Here is a 14437-nt window from a genome sequence, read left to right as displayed (position 1 = left end):
GAGTATTTTTGTTTAAACTTGCTGAGCTGGTGAACTGGGCACGGAGTACCCGACTCGTATCTTGGCGGGGCGACCCGGATGGCTTCATAAGCAACCGGCGTTTGCAGCCATGGCGGCGTCGCATTCCATTTGTCCAGTCATCTTCACAGATCTGAGCCTCCTGTGTTTTGTGCTTTTTTTAAAAAAAATGTTAAATAAAATCCAAAAATCATTATTTGTTTGCATTTATCTTTCAAGTTATAAGATTTTGATTTTAGTTCTCAGAAATTCAGATGTTCATTACACAATATGCTATCACGAATTTTTATTTGTGATTGTGATTTTTTTTTTCAGTGCGTAAAATACAGGACACGATATTTTGTAAAACGTGGCTGGAGCATGCTTTATTCTTTTAAAAAATGATTTTTTTATTTGAAAAATTAATGTTTTGTATGAAAAAAAATACTAAATAAAAATTACATCTCTAAAATAACTACTTTTGCATACATATAGATATTTTTTAGTTCGTTATATTATTTATTTATATTTTTATTCAATCTAATCTAATATTTAGTGCACCATATTATTTAATGATCTATCAATCATTCATCTTACATCAATTAAATTATTGAATTGAAATTACAATATTATCTTTAAGAAATAATATTATAGATATTTTCAAAAGAACAAAACGGTAATATCGTATTATCACAAATTTAATCAAATAAATCATATATTATATTAATTATTATTTTTATATATTTTATTATTAGAAAATATTTGTGTCATGTTAGAAATCTTTGTGTGTGGAATCTTTCCCCAATATCAATGTCACATTTATGGGAGAAATTTAATAATTAATTAAAGGAATTATATTTGGTGGAATGCGTTTCTATTATCTATTATTTTTAAATTTGTAGGACATGCTTTTTTTATTCTCAAAGCAATAATAAAATAACTTTAAATTAGAATTTAAAAAAAATGCATATTGTTATTAGATTTATTTTCGAACAATAAAATATAATTTATTTGTTGATAAATTATTTTACATTTTCACATGTACTCTGCTTTTTTAAAAAAACTTATATGCTTCTCAATTCTAACAAAATAAATAAATAAATGAACAACTAATTTAAAATTTTAACGTAAAAATGAATTTCTACAATAAGAAAAACCAGCTTATCCAAAACATGAAAATTATTTTTTATGTAAATAAGTTATTGTTTACTTAGTTTTTTTATGTATGGTTAACTGAATTATATTGTCTAGAATTCAAATGTTTTTCGAATAACACTATAATAGTATTTTGGAAATAAAAATAGTTATTTTATTATTTTTTATTTTGTTTAATGAAAAATAATAAAATAAGTTTTTAAGATTAAAATGGAATATTTTTAGTTTTGTAATTTTTTTCAAACTCGACTCCATCAAATCATAGTATTTTAAAGTCAAAAGACAAAAAAATTAATTCTGAAATTAAATCCTCTTTGCTTAAAGTCTTGTTGGATATAATAATTGTCTCTGTTTGATAGACCGATCAAATCGTGGTACTCGAGCTGATGTGTGGTGTAAAAGATTTGAATTGCACCATCACCACCAGCTATAACTTTTGGTAAAACGGTAAGCACTCGGTCCTACAAGTCTTTCTCGAGTGTTCCAAAAAATGTATTCATCAATTTATCAGTCCTAGTGCAAAATTAATGTTTTAAAATACTTGAACTTTTTAGAAGAGGCATTATATAATATATTGATATTTACACACACAATCTTAAAATTTCTAAACGATTAAAAAATAAATAATTTCTAGAGAAACCAAATGTCGACTTCTTTTAAACATAAATTATAAATACATTTTAATTTGAAAATAAAGTTAATAACAATCAATGTTTTAAAAATCATAACTTTTAAATTATTTTTACTTTTGATTCGAGAATAAAACATATATCCTACACATATATATTTATTACTTTTAAAAGTTTAGATAATGAAAACCTATTTACTAAATAGTTTATTTTAATTGATAAAATTTATCCTTTAATTTTGATATTTGGAAAAATATTTCAATTGAAAACATAAAACAAGTGCAAAATGATTGTTCTAATTTGATTTGAGGGTATGATCTGACAAACAAGTAAATTAATCGCTGGGCAGATTTCAGGTAAAAAAAACAGTGCAAAAATCAGGTGAAAAACCTGATGGTTCATCCGGCCGGCATAATTTTTCAGCAAGGAGCGAATTTTGTATAGCTTGGGAAGAAGCATCGCAAATGGGAAACTTCCAAATTTATGCCACAACTCAGAAAAGGCTAATAATATATGTGCATAATAATACAAGGACTTGACTCATATTATAAGTTTAGGAAATTAGTAAGTGTCTTGTCTGATGATTTAATGTATATGTAATCGTGAGACGAGTTGATCCGACCCATAATTATCATGAATAATAATAGTTTTGACATAAAAATAATATTTTTCATGATTTGGGTCGGATATAGTCGGGTCGAAGATTCAGCTCACAAAATTAATCCGTTAAATAATCTCACATGAATTTTCGTGTTAGAAAATTTATGAGCTTATAAGACTCGTAGAGAAGGATTTCTATAGTACATCAAAGAACGTTTTTCCGGAAAAATTAGAGTATTTCAAGTTGTTCGATGGATTATTATATCCCATTTATTTCAACATTGAAATATCCTTTTATTTCACAAGTTTTTATTAACCCTTGTTGCATGTTTATTTTCGAGATCGTTCGGGTGTTTTAACAAAATATAGTATTTGGATCCTTGTAAAATTTGAAATTTGGTTAATTGATGCACAATTCATCTTGTTATCTTTTTAAATTTGAAATTAATAAAAAGAAAACGCAATGGATCATCAAGACTCTTTCCGTATGATCTGTTTTTTTTTTTTTTTTTAATTATAAAAAACAAGATTAGTAGGAAAAATAATCGAAATATTAATTTTGGATCTATAAATTTATTTTATTGTTTTTTAAAAAGAACTTTTTAGTGCTTTATTTAGAGAAGCCCAATAGGTTTCTAAATCTTACAAAGGCCCTATACAACGTGGGCTGTAGCGCTGCACAGTTTGTTGGGCCACTCAAAAACCACTATAGCTTCCATACTCACTCATTCGGTTTCACACGCAAACTATATCGCCGGCCAAAATGGAAAATTCCACACATCCGGAAACACAGAATAACACGTAGACACGTAACTCTGCAAATGGATCTACCGCCGCGCTGCCGTCGGCATCCCAGGTACAGTAATGTTCCCCACCACCCTCGTTTTGTTCATCACCATCTTACGCCGCTTGCACCACCGCCGCTGCCCCCATCGCCACCGCGTATTCTTCTCCCGCCGCTGCTTCCACCGCGTCACGATGGGCAGCTCCCGTTCCCCTCACACTTTTCCTCTCCTCCATATCTCCCTATTCTGGAAAGATCCTATTTGCAGGAATTGGATCCGCTGAGAAAACCTTATCTTGATCGCTACCACCCTCCGCATCAAGACAACTCACCTTTTCGAATCATACATGATTATTCGCTGCGAGACTTAATCATAGAAGATGATATTTTTCTTCGGGGTTGTAATAATAGTCATGCCTATGATTTTCCCCGAACTTGGGACCGAGAATTGCCCTATGGTGCGACAGAAGGTAATTCTAGGATTTCTGAGATGGAGCAACGTAGATACAGTAGTTGTAGGGTTTCTGTAACAGATGCTCGTGACATGTGGAAGGACACGAACGCTGATGCTAGGAGGTGGGACAATGGGAGTTGTGAGTTGTACTTTGAGAGAGAAGATGATATTAGGAGATGGGACTGTAATATCAATAGGGGTCATGAGCTGTGCTTGGGCAGGAACATTGATTCTAGGAGATGGGAATGTGTTATCAGTGGAGGTCGTGAGTTGTCCTTTGACAGGGGTGACAATAGGATTAGGTTGGATCGTGGTATTAATGATGGGATTTCTTTACAGCTAGAAAGTAGACAGCAAAAATTTTTGGAGAGTAATTTGGGTTTGCATAGATTTAGTGGTAGGTTGGGGAGGGAGGGTAGTAAGAAAGAGTTTCATAGGCCTAGGAAGATGAATAGAGTGCAAAAAAAGAGTGCTTTGCACAGGATTCAATTAGGAAAAAGGCACAGAAGGCGCACTAGAGGTAAGAGAATTTTGAAAAATTTGAGTAGCAGTTGTTTGAGAGGGAGAGACAAAGAGAACTTTGAGTGCTTGGAAACATTAGCAAAGGATAACCAAGAGACAGAGCAGAGTCCAGTGGACCTTTCGATCTCATTTAAGTCAAATTCTATTGTGGCAAAGGCTAATTTAGCGGCATCCAGTCCAGTTTCTAAGGAGGAGATATGTTTGTCGTCCAGGAATCAGAAGATTAGAAAAATTAACAATATGGTTGATACAGGATCAGCCAACTCCAGCGAGGTTGTAATGGAACAAATGCTAGGCTTCCAATCTGGCGTGCTTTGTCCTCAAATAGAGCTGCTCGAAAACTTCAATGTTTCTGTAAATGGAAATGTGACTGCGTACAAGGCTCACTCCACCGAGATTGTAACGGAACACATGCCAGGATTCCAATCTGGTGTGCTTTGTCCTCAAATAGAGTTGCTTGAGAAGTTCAATGTTTCTGGAAATGAAAAGGTGACTGCGTGTAAGGTTAATAGCTCATGTCATAATTTTGTGGAGAACAATGCTTCGAAAGACATGCATTCACATGGTTTAGATAATTTTAGATCTGGCTGTAGACTTGGATGCAGATCAAAGAAAAAGAGAAGAAGCAGAAATAAGATTTTGCATGGGACCAGGTTGCAGTTGTCTGTGGACGGTGGTGAAATTGGTAATTTTGAAACTTCCACTATTAGTACATATGATGCATCAAAGCTAAACACAAATTCTACTCTTTCAAGAGTGGATATGTCTTCATTGTCTTGTGTGTTTGTTAATGTGTTACCTGAAGCAGATTTGTTACCTTCTTTAGGAAGTATAGCTTCAGAGAAAGTAGACATTGGCAGTGACACTAATAGACCCTCCTTTTCTGATCGAAAGATGAAAGACACCAGTTTAAACAATTTGTCTGCTTCTCTGTCCTTGTCTGTTGATGCAAGTACTGAGTGCTCTGCCAAGGATGCTTATTGTGCAAGCCAAATGGGAACTGATGAGGTCACGGTTCATGCAGGTGAATTATGCTTAGCTAATGAAAAGTTTTGTCATGGTGATGGTTTTGGATTCAAGTGGCATGCTGATAGTGTTGAGTTGCATGTACGAAAATGGGGTTCTATATCGGGTCTGGAGAAGAACTTGCTTGATTCTAAGGATCTATTGACTAGTTTGGGTGCTGTCAGGGTGGTTAGTATTGATGAGCAGCCTCTTCAGAATGGATTAGTGTTTGAAAATGCTTTTGATGAAGTACCTTTCAAATGTCCGACTTCAGTTCAAGTTGAAGATATTACTGTCTTGTCAAGACATCATATAAGTAATATCCCCAAGGTTCAGGAAGACAAACATCTTTCTGAACATCACAAATCTTGTGCTTCAGAGTGTGAAAACTCATTGCGCAAGGAGGTGGAAAATGTTGTTTATGATATGAGGTCTGCGGATATAAATTCAAAAGAATTCTTCCTGGAACCGGTCGCTATACCTGAAATTGACGGTTATTGTTCATCAAACTCAAAGGATGCAAAAGTTTCAGTGGCTGCTGCTGTTGCAGATTGTTCAAGCGTGAGGTTGGGCACTGTGACCAGGTCTAATTTTCTTTCAGCAGATCATAAAGGTTTGGTAACTGAAGCTGATATTTCTTTAGTAAAAACAGACAACCAATCATACAAAGATGGGGCCAATTTGTGCAATAAAAGTGGCTGTATTGAATGGGATTCTGAGTCCAAGATTAAGAGGAAAAGGAAGAAGAAAGCTAGAGGTACTCAAATGGGTATCTCTGGTTCAAATGCTACCGAGCCCGTTGATAAGAGTAGCTCTGTAGATGATGATCTTGCTAATTTTTTGGCAACATATATTTCATCTGTCAAAGAAGCAGACTTTCCCGGTGCTGAAGACAACTCTGACGTGACATTCAGATTAAAAGAAGGGCCCTCTGTAGTTCCAGATTCCCACCTGGATGCTGTTGAATTTTCTGGAGATGGCTCATTTTCTGGGAACTTAAAGAAGAGAAAAGTTGTCAGCGCAAAATTGGATTTTTCATCTTGTTTGGTTGATGATTCGATTGGAAATTGCCTTGCTAGTGATGACTTGAAACTTGATCAGGTGCGTCTTAGACCATCAGAACTGAATGCTGATCAAAGCAAAGAAACTCTTTCAGCCATGCACGTGTCAAGCACTGATGGTAGTGAAAACTTTTCTATTCCAGAGATGGATGACACTCTGGCTTATGCTAATAACAATCTTCATCTGAAGGATGACCTGGATTTCATTCGTAACACTTTGTCAGCATGTGCTCATACTCAATCTGGTGATGAACTGGTGGCACCTGGCTTTGATACGCCATCCTGCATCAGTTCTCCTGAAGATTTACTTCCTCATAAAGACTTACGTTTAGAAAGTGAAATGATTTTTGATGGATTTCAAACATCTAACATGAAGCCTGTGTCTGGGCATTTTACAAACTTTTCTCTTAGGAATTCTGTCGAGAATGCAACTTTTGGCCACTTACAAACTAATACTAAGGTCCCACCGTCATTACCACCTCAGAAAACCGATGAAGTGCCGTCAAGTAGAAACAAACCGACATCTGCTGTCCCTAACATTTTTTCTGGTCATCCTGCTTTTAATTTTCACACTTCAAGGAAATTCCCTTCTAATCATTTTGCAAAATCAAGGACATGGCATCGAACCGATCAATCCTCTATCAATGCTACTGGACCAACATTAAGGCCTTGTCCTCTTCCTCAAAGTCACATGCCAAAGACGTCAAGGATTTCTCAGAGTTCATATGTTCGTAAGGGTAATAGCCTAGTAAGAAAACCTTCATCATCTGGATGTACTGTAGCTCATACTCTGAGTTCCTCAGTTAATCCAACAAGTCCTTGTATGGATTATCTTAAAAACAACCAAGTCAAGGCTGATACTCCATGTACACAGAGAATAGGGCAGGTAAATAGTTCTGAAAGTTCTCAAACAATGCCCCTAAATCATACTGGAGGATCGTTGAGAAGTGCATCTTGCCACTTGGTAGAGTCTTTGCCTGTGACAAATTCCCTAGGAAGTGGTGGTCCTGCAAAAACTTTATATGCTTTAAAAGAGACTGTTAAGTCTTTTGAAATTCCTGAATGCCAAACTGGTTCAGGTAATAATTCAGACAGCCTGAGTATCCTTGGCAAAGAGAACCTGGGGAAGAAGATATCGTATGTCAAGCGAAGATCAAATCAATTGATTGCAACTTCTGATCCTAAAGATCCATCTACATCAGGCCTAGATAAGTCTCTAGCATCATTATCTGATGGCTACTACAAGAATAGTAAAAATCAGCTTATAAGAGTATATAAAGGAAGTCGTGCGAGAAAAGGAGATTCAATGGAAACTTTAAACTTGCACAGGCTTGGGTCTCAAACAATTTTACCTAAAAGTTCTGGCAAGCGACAGTCAAGTAAAGGTTTGTTTTGTCCTTCCATTGTATATGAAGTGCTGAAATTTTTATTTTCCCTGTTGACTTCTATGTGGTTTCTTCGTAATATTTTTTATTACTTTTTTGGTTACTTGTCGCAGGTTTTGCCAAGACTTACAAATTGTCTAAATTTTCATTGGTGTTGAATCTAAATGGTGCTCAATTTTCAGACAAAAGTAGCAATTCATCAGGACCCTTCAAAGTGTGGCCATATTTGTTTCCGTGGAGAAGAGCTACATACAGGAGAAGTTCTTTGCCCACAATCAGGTGCTCAGATAGCTAATTCTTCTTCTTTTTGCGATATTTCTATTTTCCCTGTGGGTAAAACTAATGCTTACATGCTAATGTTTCTGCTCTTGGTTCTGCAGCCAAAAATTGCTGCTATCAAGTAAAAGAGGTGCCATTTACACGAGATCAACTCATGGATATTCTCTCAGGATATCCAAGGTGTTGAGTGTTTGTGGCCGTAGTTTAAAATGGTCAAAATCAATTGAGAGGAACTCAAAGAAAGCTAATGAGGTTTGTCGAGTAAAAGTACTCCTGGATTGAGGTCTTCATTCATTTTGATGATAGCATTAATGCCTTATCTACAGGAAGCTACACGAGCAGTTGTGGCAGCTGAGAAGAGGAAAAAAGAAGAAAAGGGAGTTATTTCCTTTCTTTCAAAGAGCAGAAATCATGTTTCTCGTAAGTCGGTTCTTAGTGTAAAGCCGTGTCCAGGTACGCCACTCTGCATTCCTGGTGTGGCAAATTTAGTATACTTAATTAATTTTAATTTGAGTAAAATAAAGAAATTTAGTTAACTGTGACTTTCCATATGCATAATCTCCCTTTTTCTGGACTCTATTTCATTCATCCTTTGATCCTAATTCATATAATACATCTAAGACTCGAGTGTTTATTGGATTGGTTCGCATTGATGGTTTCTCAGAGCGGATAACAGTTGGTATAAAATTTCATGAACAGGGGAACGAATATTTCGTGTTGGTTCTGAGCGATACAAAATGGATCCATCTAGGAGGAGTCTTCGCAGGATTACAGGTGTTCTGTTGACACAGAACACTTTTGTGTTCTGTTGTTTTTGCTCGTAATGAATAAAGGTGTTTTATTCTTAGTTAGATTGTACAAGTAAACCCAATTTTCATATGTTTCCAAATTACATTTTGTTTGGTAATTTGTCGTTAAATTGGCATCATGGTGCTCACCTGTTCATTTAAACTGATGGAGTCAAGTTACATGTACTGCAAAGAGAGTTTTAGAAATTATTGATTGCAATAGACACAATTCTCAGGTACTGGGCACCTGTGTTAATTTCTCTCGGGGACTGTGTAAATTAGCTCGCAATGGAGGAAAGCATGCTCGCTTGGGTTGCGTGCACAGATGAATGTATTATAGCTTATTGCTAAAAGAATAGGGGGGATAATAATTAGCACATCTTACAGGGATGTTGCTATAGTTTACTCTTATTTTGAGATTTGGCCGGCCTTGTAATTTTTTTACAAAGTCATGCCAGTTTGTATACTGTATTGTTAAATCCATCTGTTAGGTTGATGAGGGTTGATATATTCTGTTTCAGTCATGAAACAAGTTAGTCCTTTATCGTAGTGCCTTATGTACCCCTAGCAATGTTTCCTAAGTGGCTACATCTAATGTCATTAATTTTCAGAAATTGAGCATTAACCTCTTTCTCCGTGTTTTATGCAGAAGAGGAAGAACCATCACCTTCTGATGTTCTCCAATCTGAGAAGAATTTAAAAAAATCTTATCTACCCAAGAGGTTACTTATTGGAAATGATGAGTAAGTTCCCCAAAGGCAATATTCATGTGTATGAAACTTATAATCTGCTGAAGAATCACTTGAAACTTAAAAGTTGAACCATAACAATTAAGTTGTAGCTTTAAAAACTAAAATAAGATATCTTAGCCACAGTTGGTGTCTGTGTAAGCGAAAATGGTTTATACAATAACAAGTGTGTTGACCTATGTTTAGATATGTTCAAATTGGTACTGGTAACCAGCTGGTTAGAGATCCAAAGAAACGAACTCGTGTACTGGCGAGCGAGAAAGTTCGATGGAGTTTGCGTACTGCAAGATTGCGATTGGCTAGAAAGAGAAAATATTGTCAGTTTTTTACTAGATTTGGAAAATGCAACAAGAGTGATGGAAAATGCCCTTATGTCCATGATCCCTCTAAGATTGTGGTCTGCACTAAATTTCTGAACGGTTCATGTACCGACAGTGATTGCAAATTAACTCACAAGGTATTGTATGATTTGTCTTGAGCTGGTCAGCATGTGGAACTGTAGTTTTCCTCTTGTATACACATGATGACAACATCTATTCGCACAGGTTATTCCTGAGAGAATGCCAGATTGCTCTTACTTTCTGAAAGGTGAGTCTTCGTGTATTTATGGGTGTCAAAATTGATTTTCAATGGGATAAAGCTCTCATTCGTGTCCTTTTCAGGATCATGCTCTAATGAAAATTGTCCCTATAGACATGTCAATGTGAATCCCCAATCCTCAATATGTAAAAGATTTCTCAGGGGTTTCTGTGCATATGGGAATGAGGTATATAGCTCGTGCTGTTTTTTAAATTTATAATTAAGCCTGTGATCAGTTGCAAAACACCGAAATGGGTTATGTTGCTCATCCCTGTTATGAATCTTGCATCATAGTTCCTGAATCTTGATCATGTGTACGTCACTGGTTGGCTGGTTTCTGCTACAGTTTTTGTTCTGGTTTTCCAAAAAATGAAAAAAAAATATATGCAAAAACAGACACTATTATGGTGAAACTTTGTTGAATATTTTGAAGTGAGGTGATTTTCTTTTCCATACCACCGAGAAAATAATTTTTGGTGCACGGGAGAATCTTTTCACATTGGTTTTCCGATCTATTACTGTCTGGTTTCATGTGCTCTGTTTGTAAGCAATGATATCTTAGCATCTTCTTTTTTAAACATATCCCCTTCTTGGTTTTGATCGTGAATTTTGTTGTTCAACGATGGGATATGTTGATCATTGACGATGAGTTGTGTGTTGATCCTGAAAGAAAGGTTGCCTCTTGAATCTTGATCCTGTAAGGTGCCCAATTTCGTGACCAAAGAGATGCGGTCTACTGCCCATAATCGGTGAAGCTGCAACATTTGTTACCTGGTTTATTTATAATTTGCAAGATTCCACCAAATAACACACGTCACGAAGCACACTACTGCACTGATATTTAATCTTGTGAATGGATGATTTCTTCAAACTTGCAGTGCCGGAAGAAACACACCTATGTCTGTCCTGCTTTTGAATCAACGGGTATCTGCCCCCAATCATCAATGTGCAAGCTTCACCATCCTAAAAAGAAGACAGAAAAGAAACCTGTAATCGAGCAAAAGATTGTGAGAGGTCGATACTTTGATGGAGGGCTCATTGATGTTGCTGAATGCAGTATGGCTACTGGTGAGAAGCTTTCTGCGATAGTTGAGGATGACATAGTTTGCGAAGAGGGGGAATACCCAGATTACATTAGCTTGGACATCAGCAATGATGGCCCCGAGATGACTGTATTATGATAACTCAGCTAGATGCACTAATATAACATATCAAGCTCATTGAGCCTACCGAGCCTCGTTAGGAACAGACCTGTGCTAGATTTGGGCCGTGACTCTCCCCTTGGTTTTGCTTGTGATGCTCTTGCCGCAGATATTCTTTTTCTTTTTTGTTTTCTTCTCCTTTTCTTTCCTTTTCATAGCCGTAAGTTAGGTATATAGGTTAGTTTTAGGGGATACAGGATTATCGATGTACATGAACTGTAAGAAAACATGGAGCAAATGGACAAAAGCTTATTTTAGCGTGAAATTTTGGGCCAATTAAATTTAAATGCCTATTTATATGCTATAAATGATACTGAAAATGAATTAATTTTTCCAATTAAACATTTGATTTCATTGTTCAACTTCGCTCTTCAGATAAAATTCTTAGCTCGTTAGTAACAGTATTTCATTGTTTTATAAAAAAAGATAAATCCCAGCCGAAAAATGCATAGTGAATATTAACGAAAGATAAAATACCAGACAAAATGGTTGAAGCATGATAAATATGGAGGCTCAAGTTGTTTTGCTTGTACTCGTGGATCGTGACATCTCGAGTCACCAATTAGGAATTGTATAAAATGAAATGATAAGCAATTTGAACTTGCAAGCAATAACTTTTATACACAAAACATATGCGAGATGGTTACGAGTCAATTTTATGACACATATATTATATTTGGTCACTAAAAAGTATTATTTTTTATATAATTTTTTTTATTATAAACATGAATAGTATTGATTGTCTCACAAATAAATATCTGTATATGTTTCACAAGATATTTACTAAAGTTGTTAACCGTTCAGTTTTGTTTTCCTTTCCGAGTATGTTCCTGAAATGTCACACGTCCTTAATTTGTTGGATTAAAAAATGTAAAAAGACTAGATTAGCAAGATAGAATATTTTGAAGCTTCCAAAACAATAACAAAGATAGAAGAAGAAAACCGTGAAATTGCTCAAGAGATTAAAAAGTCGATGTATTATAATTTATTTGAAAATTTCAAAAATCATCCTCATCTTTTAAAGTATGAGTAGGTCTTTTGTGAGACGATATCACATATCTTTATTCATGAGACGAGTCAACCATGTTCATATTGATAATAAAAAATTAATATTTTTGGTATAAAAATAATATTTTTTAATGGATGGCCTGAATAGAATATATGTCTCATAAAATTAACATATGAGATTGTTGAGTTTTTGTTTTAAAATATTATATTTGAAATTATTTCCTAGATTTTAAACCGAATTCACCTCCGCATATCTTCTCCCGAAAATGGTTGACTCGTTTTATTTATTATTATGTGAAATTGAAAACCAAGGGACCATTCGATTTCGGGGAAAGAGATTTTTATGGGTCTCGTTCTGTTTCCAGGAAACCAACGATATCGTATAATTTTCGCATGTAAATTAATTTTAAAATCCTTTCGTATGCCAAGAAAATTTGACTACGCAAGAAAGGTCGGTCTCATGTCTTTATCCATTAACAATTCAAAACCTACGAAAACTAATCCTGAGCTGCACCATGTTATGTATCCTTGTCACTTTACGTTCTAATAAATTCATTACTTTTCAAAGAAAGATGCAAAATTTCTTAATTTTATTTATTTCCCACACATGACGTCTTTAAAAAAAGTAGTTAGAAATCCCCCACACCCCGCCAAGGGGTTCATCGAGAAATTTTACAAGCTTCAGGAGCATCATACATACATACGTACGTACATACATACATATAATATATTTTACAAAAATAAAAGCCACAAAATCTTAAATTTGAAGAAATGATGCTTCATTAATGATCTAGGACGACTGATCATCCTTCGGGAGCATCATATCCTTAAACTCCTCGAAATCAAGAAATCCATCAGAATTCGTATCGTACACATCAATCATACGCTTGCAATCTTGCCCACAACGTTCATCCCATAATCCTAATCTTGACAAAGCAATCTGAAGTTCCTCACAAGAAATGAATCCATCCCCGTTTAAATCGAATACCCGAAAAGCCTTCCGAAGATCCATCTCCGAGACGTCGTCATCTTCATGTTCGAGCAAACTTTTTTCTTGGAACATGTTTCCCTTTATCAAAGTTTGGTAAAAGAACAAGAAATCGATGTAGTCCAAGCTCTTTTCGCCCACCAGAAGCTCGAGCTCGTCTCGTTTGGCAGGCACATTGATTTTCTCCAGCAGCCACATTAGTTCATCCAAGCTCACGAGTCCATCTCCATTTTTATCGAGATTGTTGAAGATTCGGTGCAAGTGAGTTGTATTCAGAGGAGACATTTTTTTGGAATATAATATATATACATATAAACCTTGCATATATATTACCAAATCAACAAAAAAAATAATTAAATGAATGGAGTTCGAATTTGAATTTTGTGCTTACTGCTTAGAATCGATTATCCATGCAAAAGGGTGCGTAGAGCATGCTATATATAAAGGAGAAATTTGAGAATATAATTTGAGTTGTACTTCCATGAAATTAAATTGTATAGATAATTCAGCACGTAATATTTTCTAAGTTGAGGTACTTGCGCATACGGGTTTATATTATATGAGAACGATGGTTCCATACGATGAAGGTTGCAGGAAGTTTCATGGAAGAAGTGATGCAAAATTCACAAATTGAATAAATATTTGGCATGTATTGTTTCATTTTATTTTTTTTTAATTAATCCAAACTGAATTTTGAAGATGGCTTTCAATTTCGAAAATACAAATCCTCGCACCTAACCAAAAGTTATCCTTTTCATGTGTCACAAGCATGACTAGATTCTATTCAAAGAATTTTTTTTGGAAAAAAAAAAAGATAAAATATAGATGGGAAAATCGCAATTTTATCATGTAAGTTGTAGTAGTCTAACATATCAAAGTTTTATTTCCATCCACTGAGTTAATTTTTTTGTCCGTTTTTTCGTCGGAAACCATTAAACTCATATAATATTGCTTATTTGACACCGAAGACATTCTTCAATGTGACTCATATAATAAAAACAAAGCTCATGTTATATACATTAAAATCCATCTAATAAAAATTGTGGAGAAAATAAAGAAAAACGACATCTAATATTTTAAAATGAGTGGAAAAAACTTGTTTTCCTTGATTTTTGCTTAGGTAGTTTTCAATATGTGTAACACATGTTTTATTCTCTTAATTCATGTGAGTCACGTAGATGAGCATCAGTGCCAAATAAACAATATCTGATGAGTTTAGTGACTCTAGTAAAAAAAGAGAAAATCCAAAAAA

At 34.9% G+C, this 14437-nt stretch overlaps 2 protein-coding genes across 6 annotated transcripts; one reads left to right on the top strand and one right to left on the bottom strand.

Annotated features, from left to right (window-relative positions):
- Nucleotides 1-3126: 3126 nt before the first annotated feature.
- Nucleotides 3127-11492, top strand: LOC140971615 (uncharacterized). 5 transcript variants are annotated; one of them, XM_073433969.1, is made up of 11 exons: nt 3127-4826; nt 4968-7592; nt 7706-7871; nt 7973-8123; nt 8198-8324; nt 8571-8645; nt 9309-9402; nt 9595-9865; nt 9954-9996; nt 10071-10174; nt 10866-11491. In XM_073433969.1, exons 1-11 carry the CDS (start codon nt 3203-3205, stop codon nt 11166-11168), a joined length of 5583 nt encoding a protein of 1860 aa, XP_073290070.1. In that variant the 5' UTR covers nt 3127-3202; the 3' UTR covers nt 11169-11491. The 5 variants fall into 5 exon arrangements, with proteins under 5 accessions (XP_073290070.1, XP_073290069.1, XP_073290068.1 ...); XM_073433968.1 differs by having other exon boundaries at nt 3127-7592; nt 7775-7871; nt 10866-11492; XM_073433967.1 differs by having other exon boundaries at nt 3127-7592; nt 8198-8291.
- A 1495-nt stretch (nt 11493-12987) lies between these two features.
- LOC140958414 (probable calcium-binding protein CML44) lies at nt 12988-13470 on the bottom strand. The gene has a single exon (XM_073415855.1). It carries the CDS (start codon nt 13468-13470, stop codon nt 12988-12990), a length of 483 nt encoding a protein of 160 aa, XP_073271956.1.
- Nucleotides 13471-14437: the final 967 nt, after the last annotated feature.

The sequence above is a fragment of the Primulina huaijiensis genome, chromosome 2 (assembly GCF_012295235.1).
Source record: "Primulina huaijiensis isolate GDHJ02 chromosome 2, ASM1229523v2, whole genome shotgun sequence".
In the NCBI taxonomy this organism is placed as follows: domain Eukaryota; kingdom Viridiplantae; phylum Streptophyta; class Magnoliopsida; order Lamiales; family Gesneriaceae; genus Primulina; species Primulina huaijiensis.
The sequence above is the reverse complement of the archived record's forward strand: the minus strand, read 5'-3'. Positions and strand labels throughout refer to the sequence as shown.

Coding starts and splice junctions, on each gene's coding strand:
- LOC140958414 (XM_073415855.1), bottom strand. CDS start 13,470: ATGTCTCCTCTGAATACAACTCACTTGCACCGAATCTTCAACAATCTC.
- LOC140971615 (XM_073433966.1), top strand. CDS start 3,203: ATGGATCTACCGCCGCGCTGCCGTCGGCATCCCAGGTACAGTAATGTT. Junction 8,325..8,570: donor TAGTGTAAAGCCGTGTCCAG/GTACGCCACTCT, acceptor TTTCATGAACAG/GGGAACGAATATTTCGTGTT. Junction 10,175..10,865: donor TCTGTGCATATGGGAATGAG/GTATATAGCTCG, acceptor TCAAACTTGCAG/TGCCGGAAGAAACACACCTA.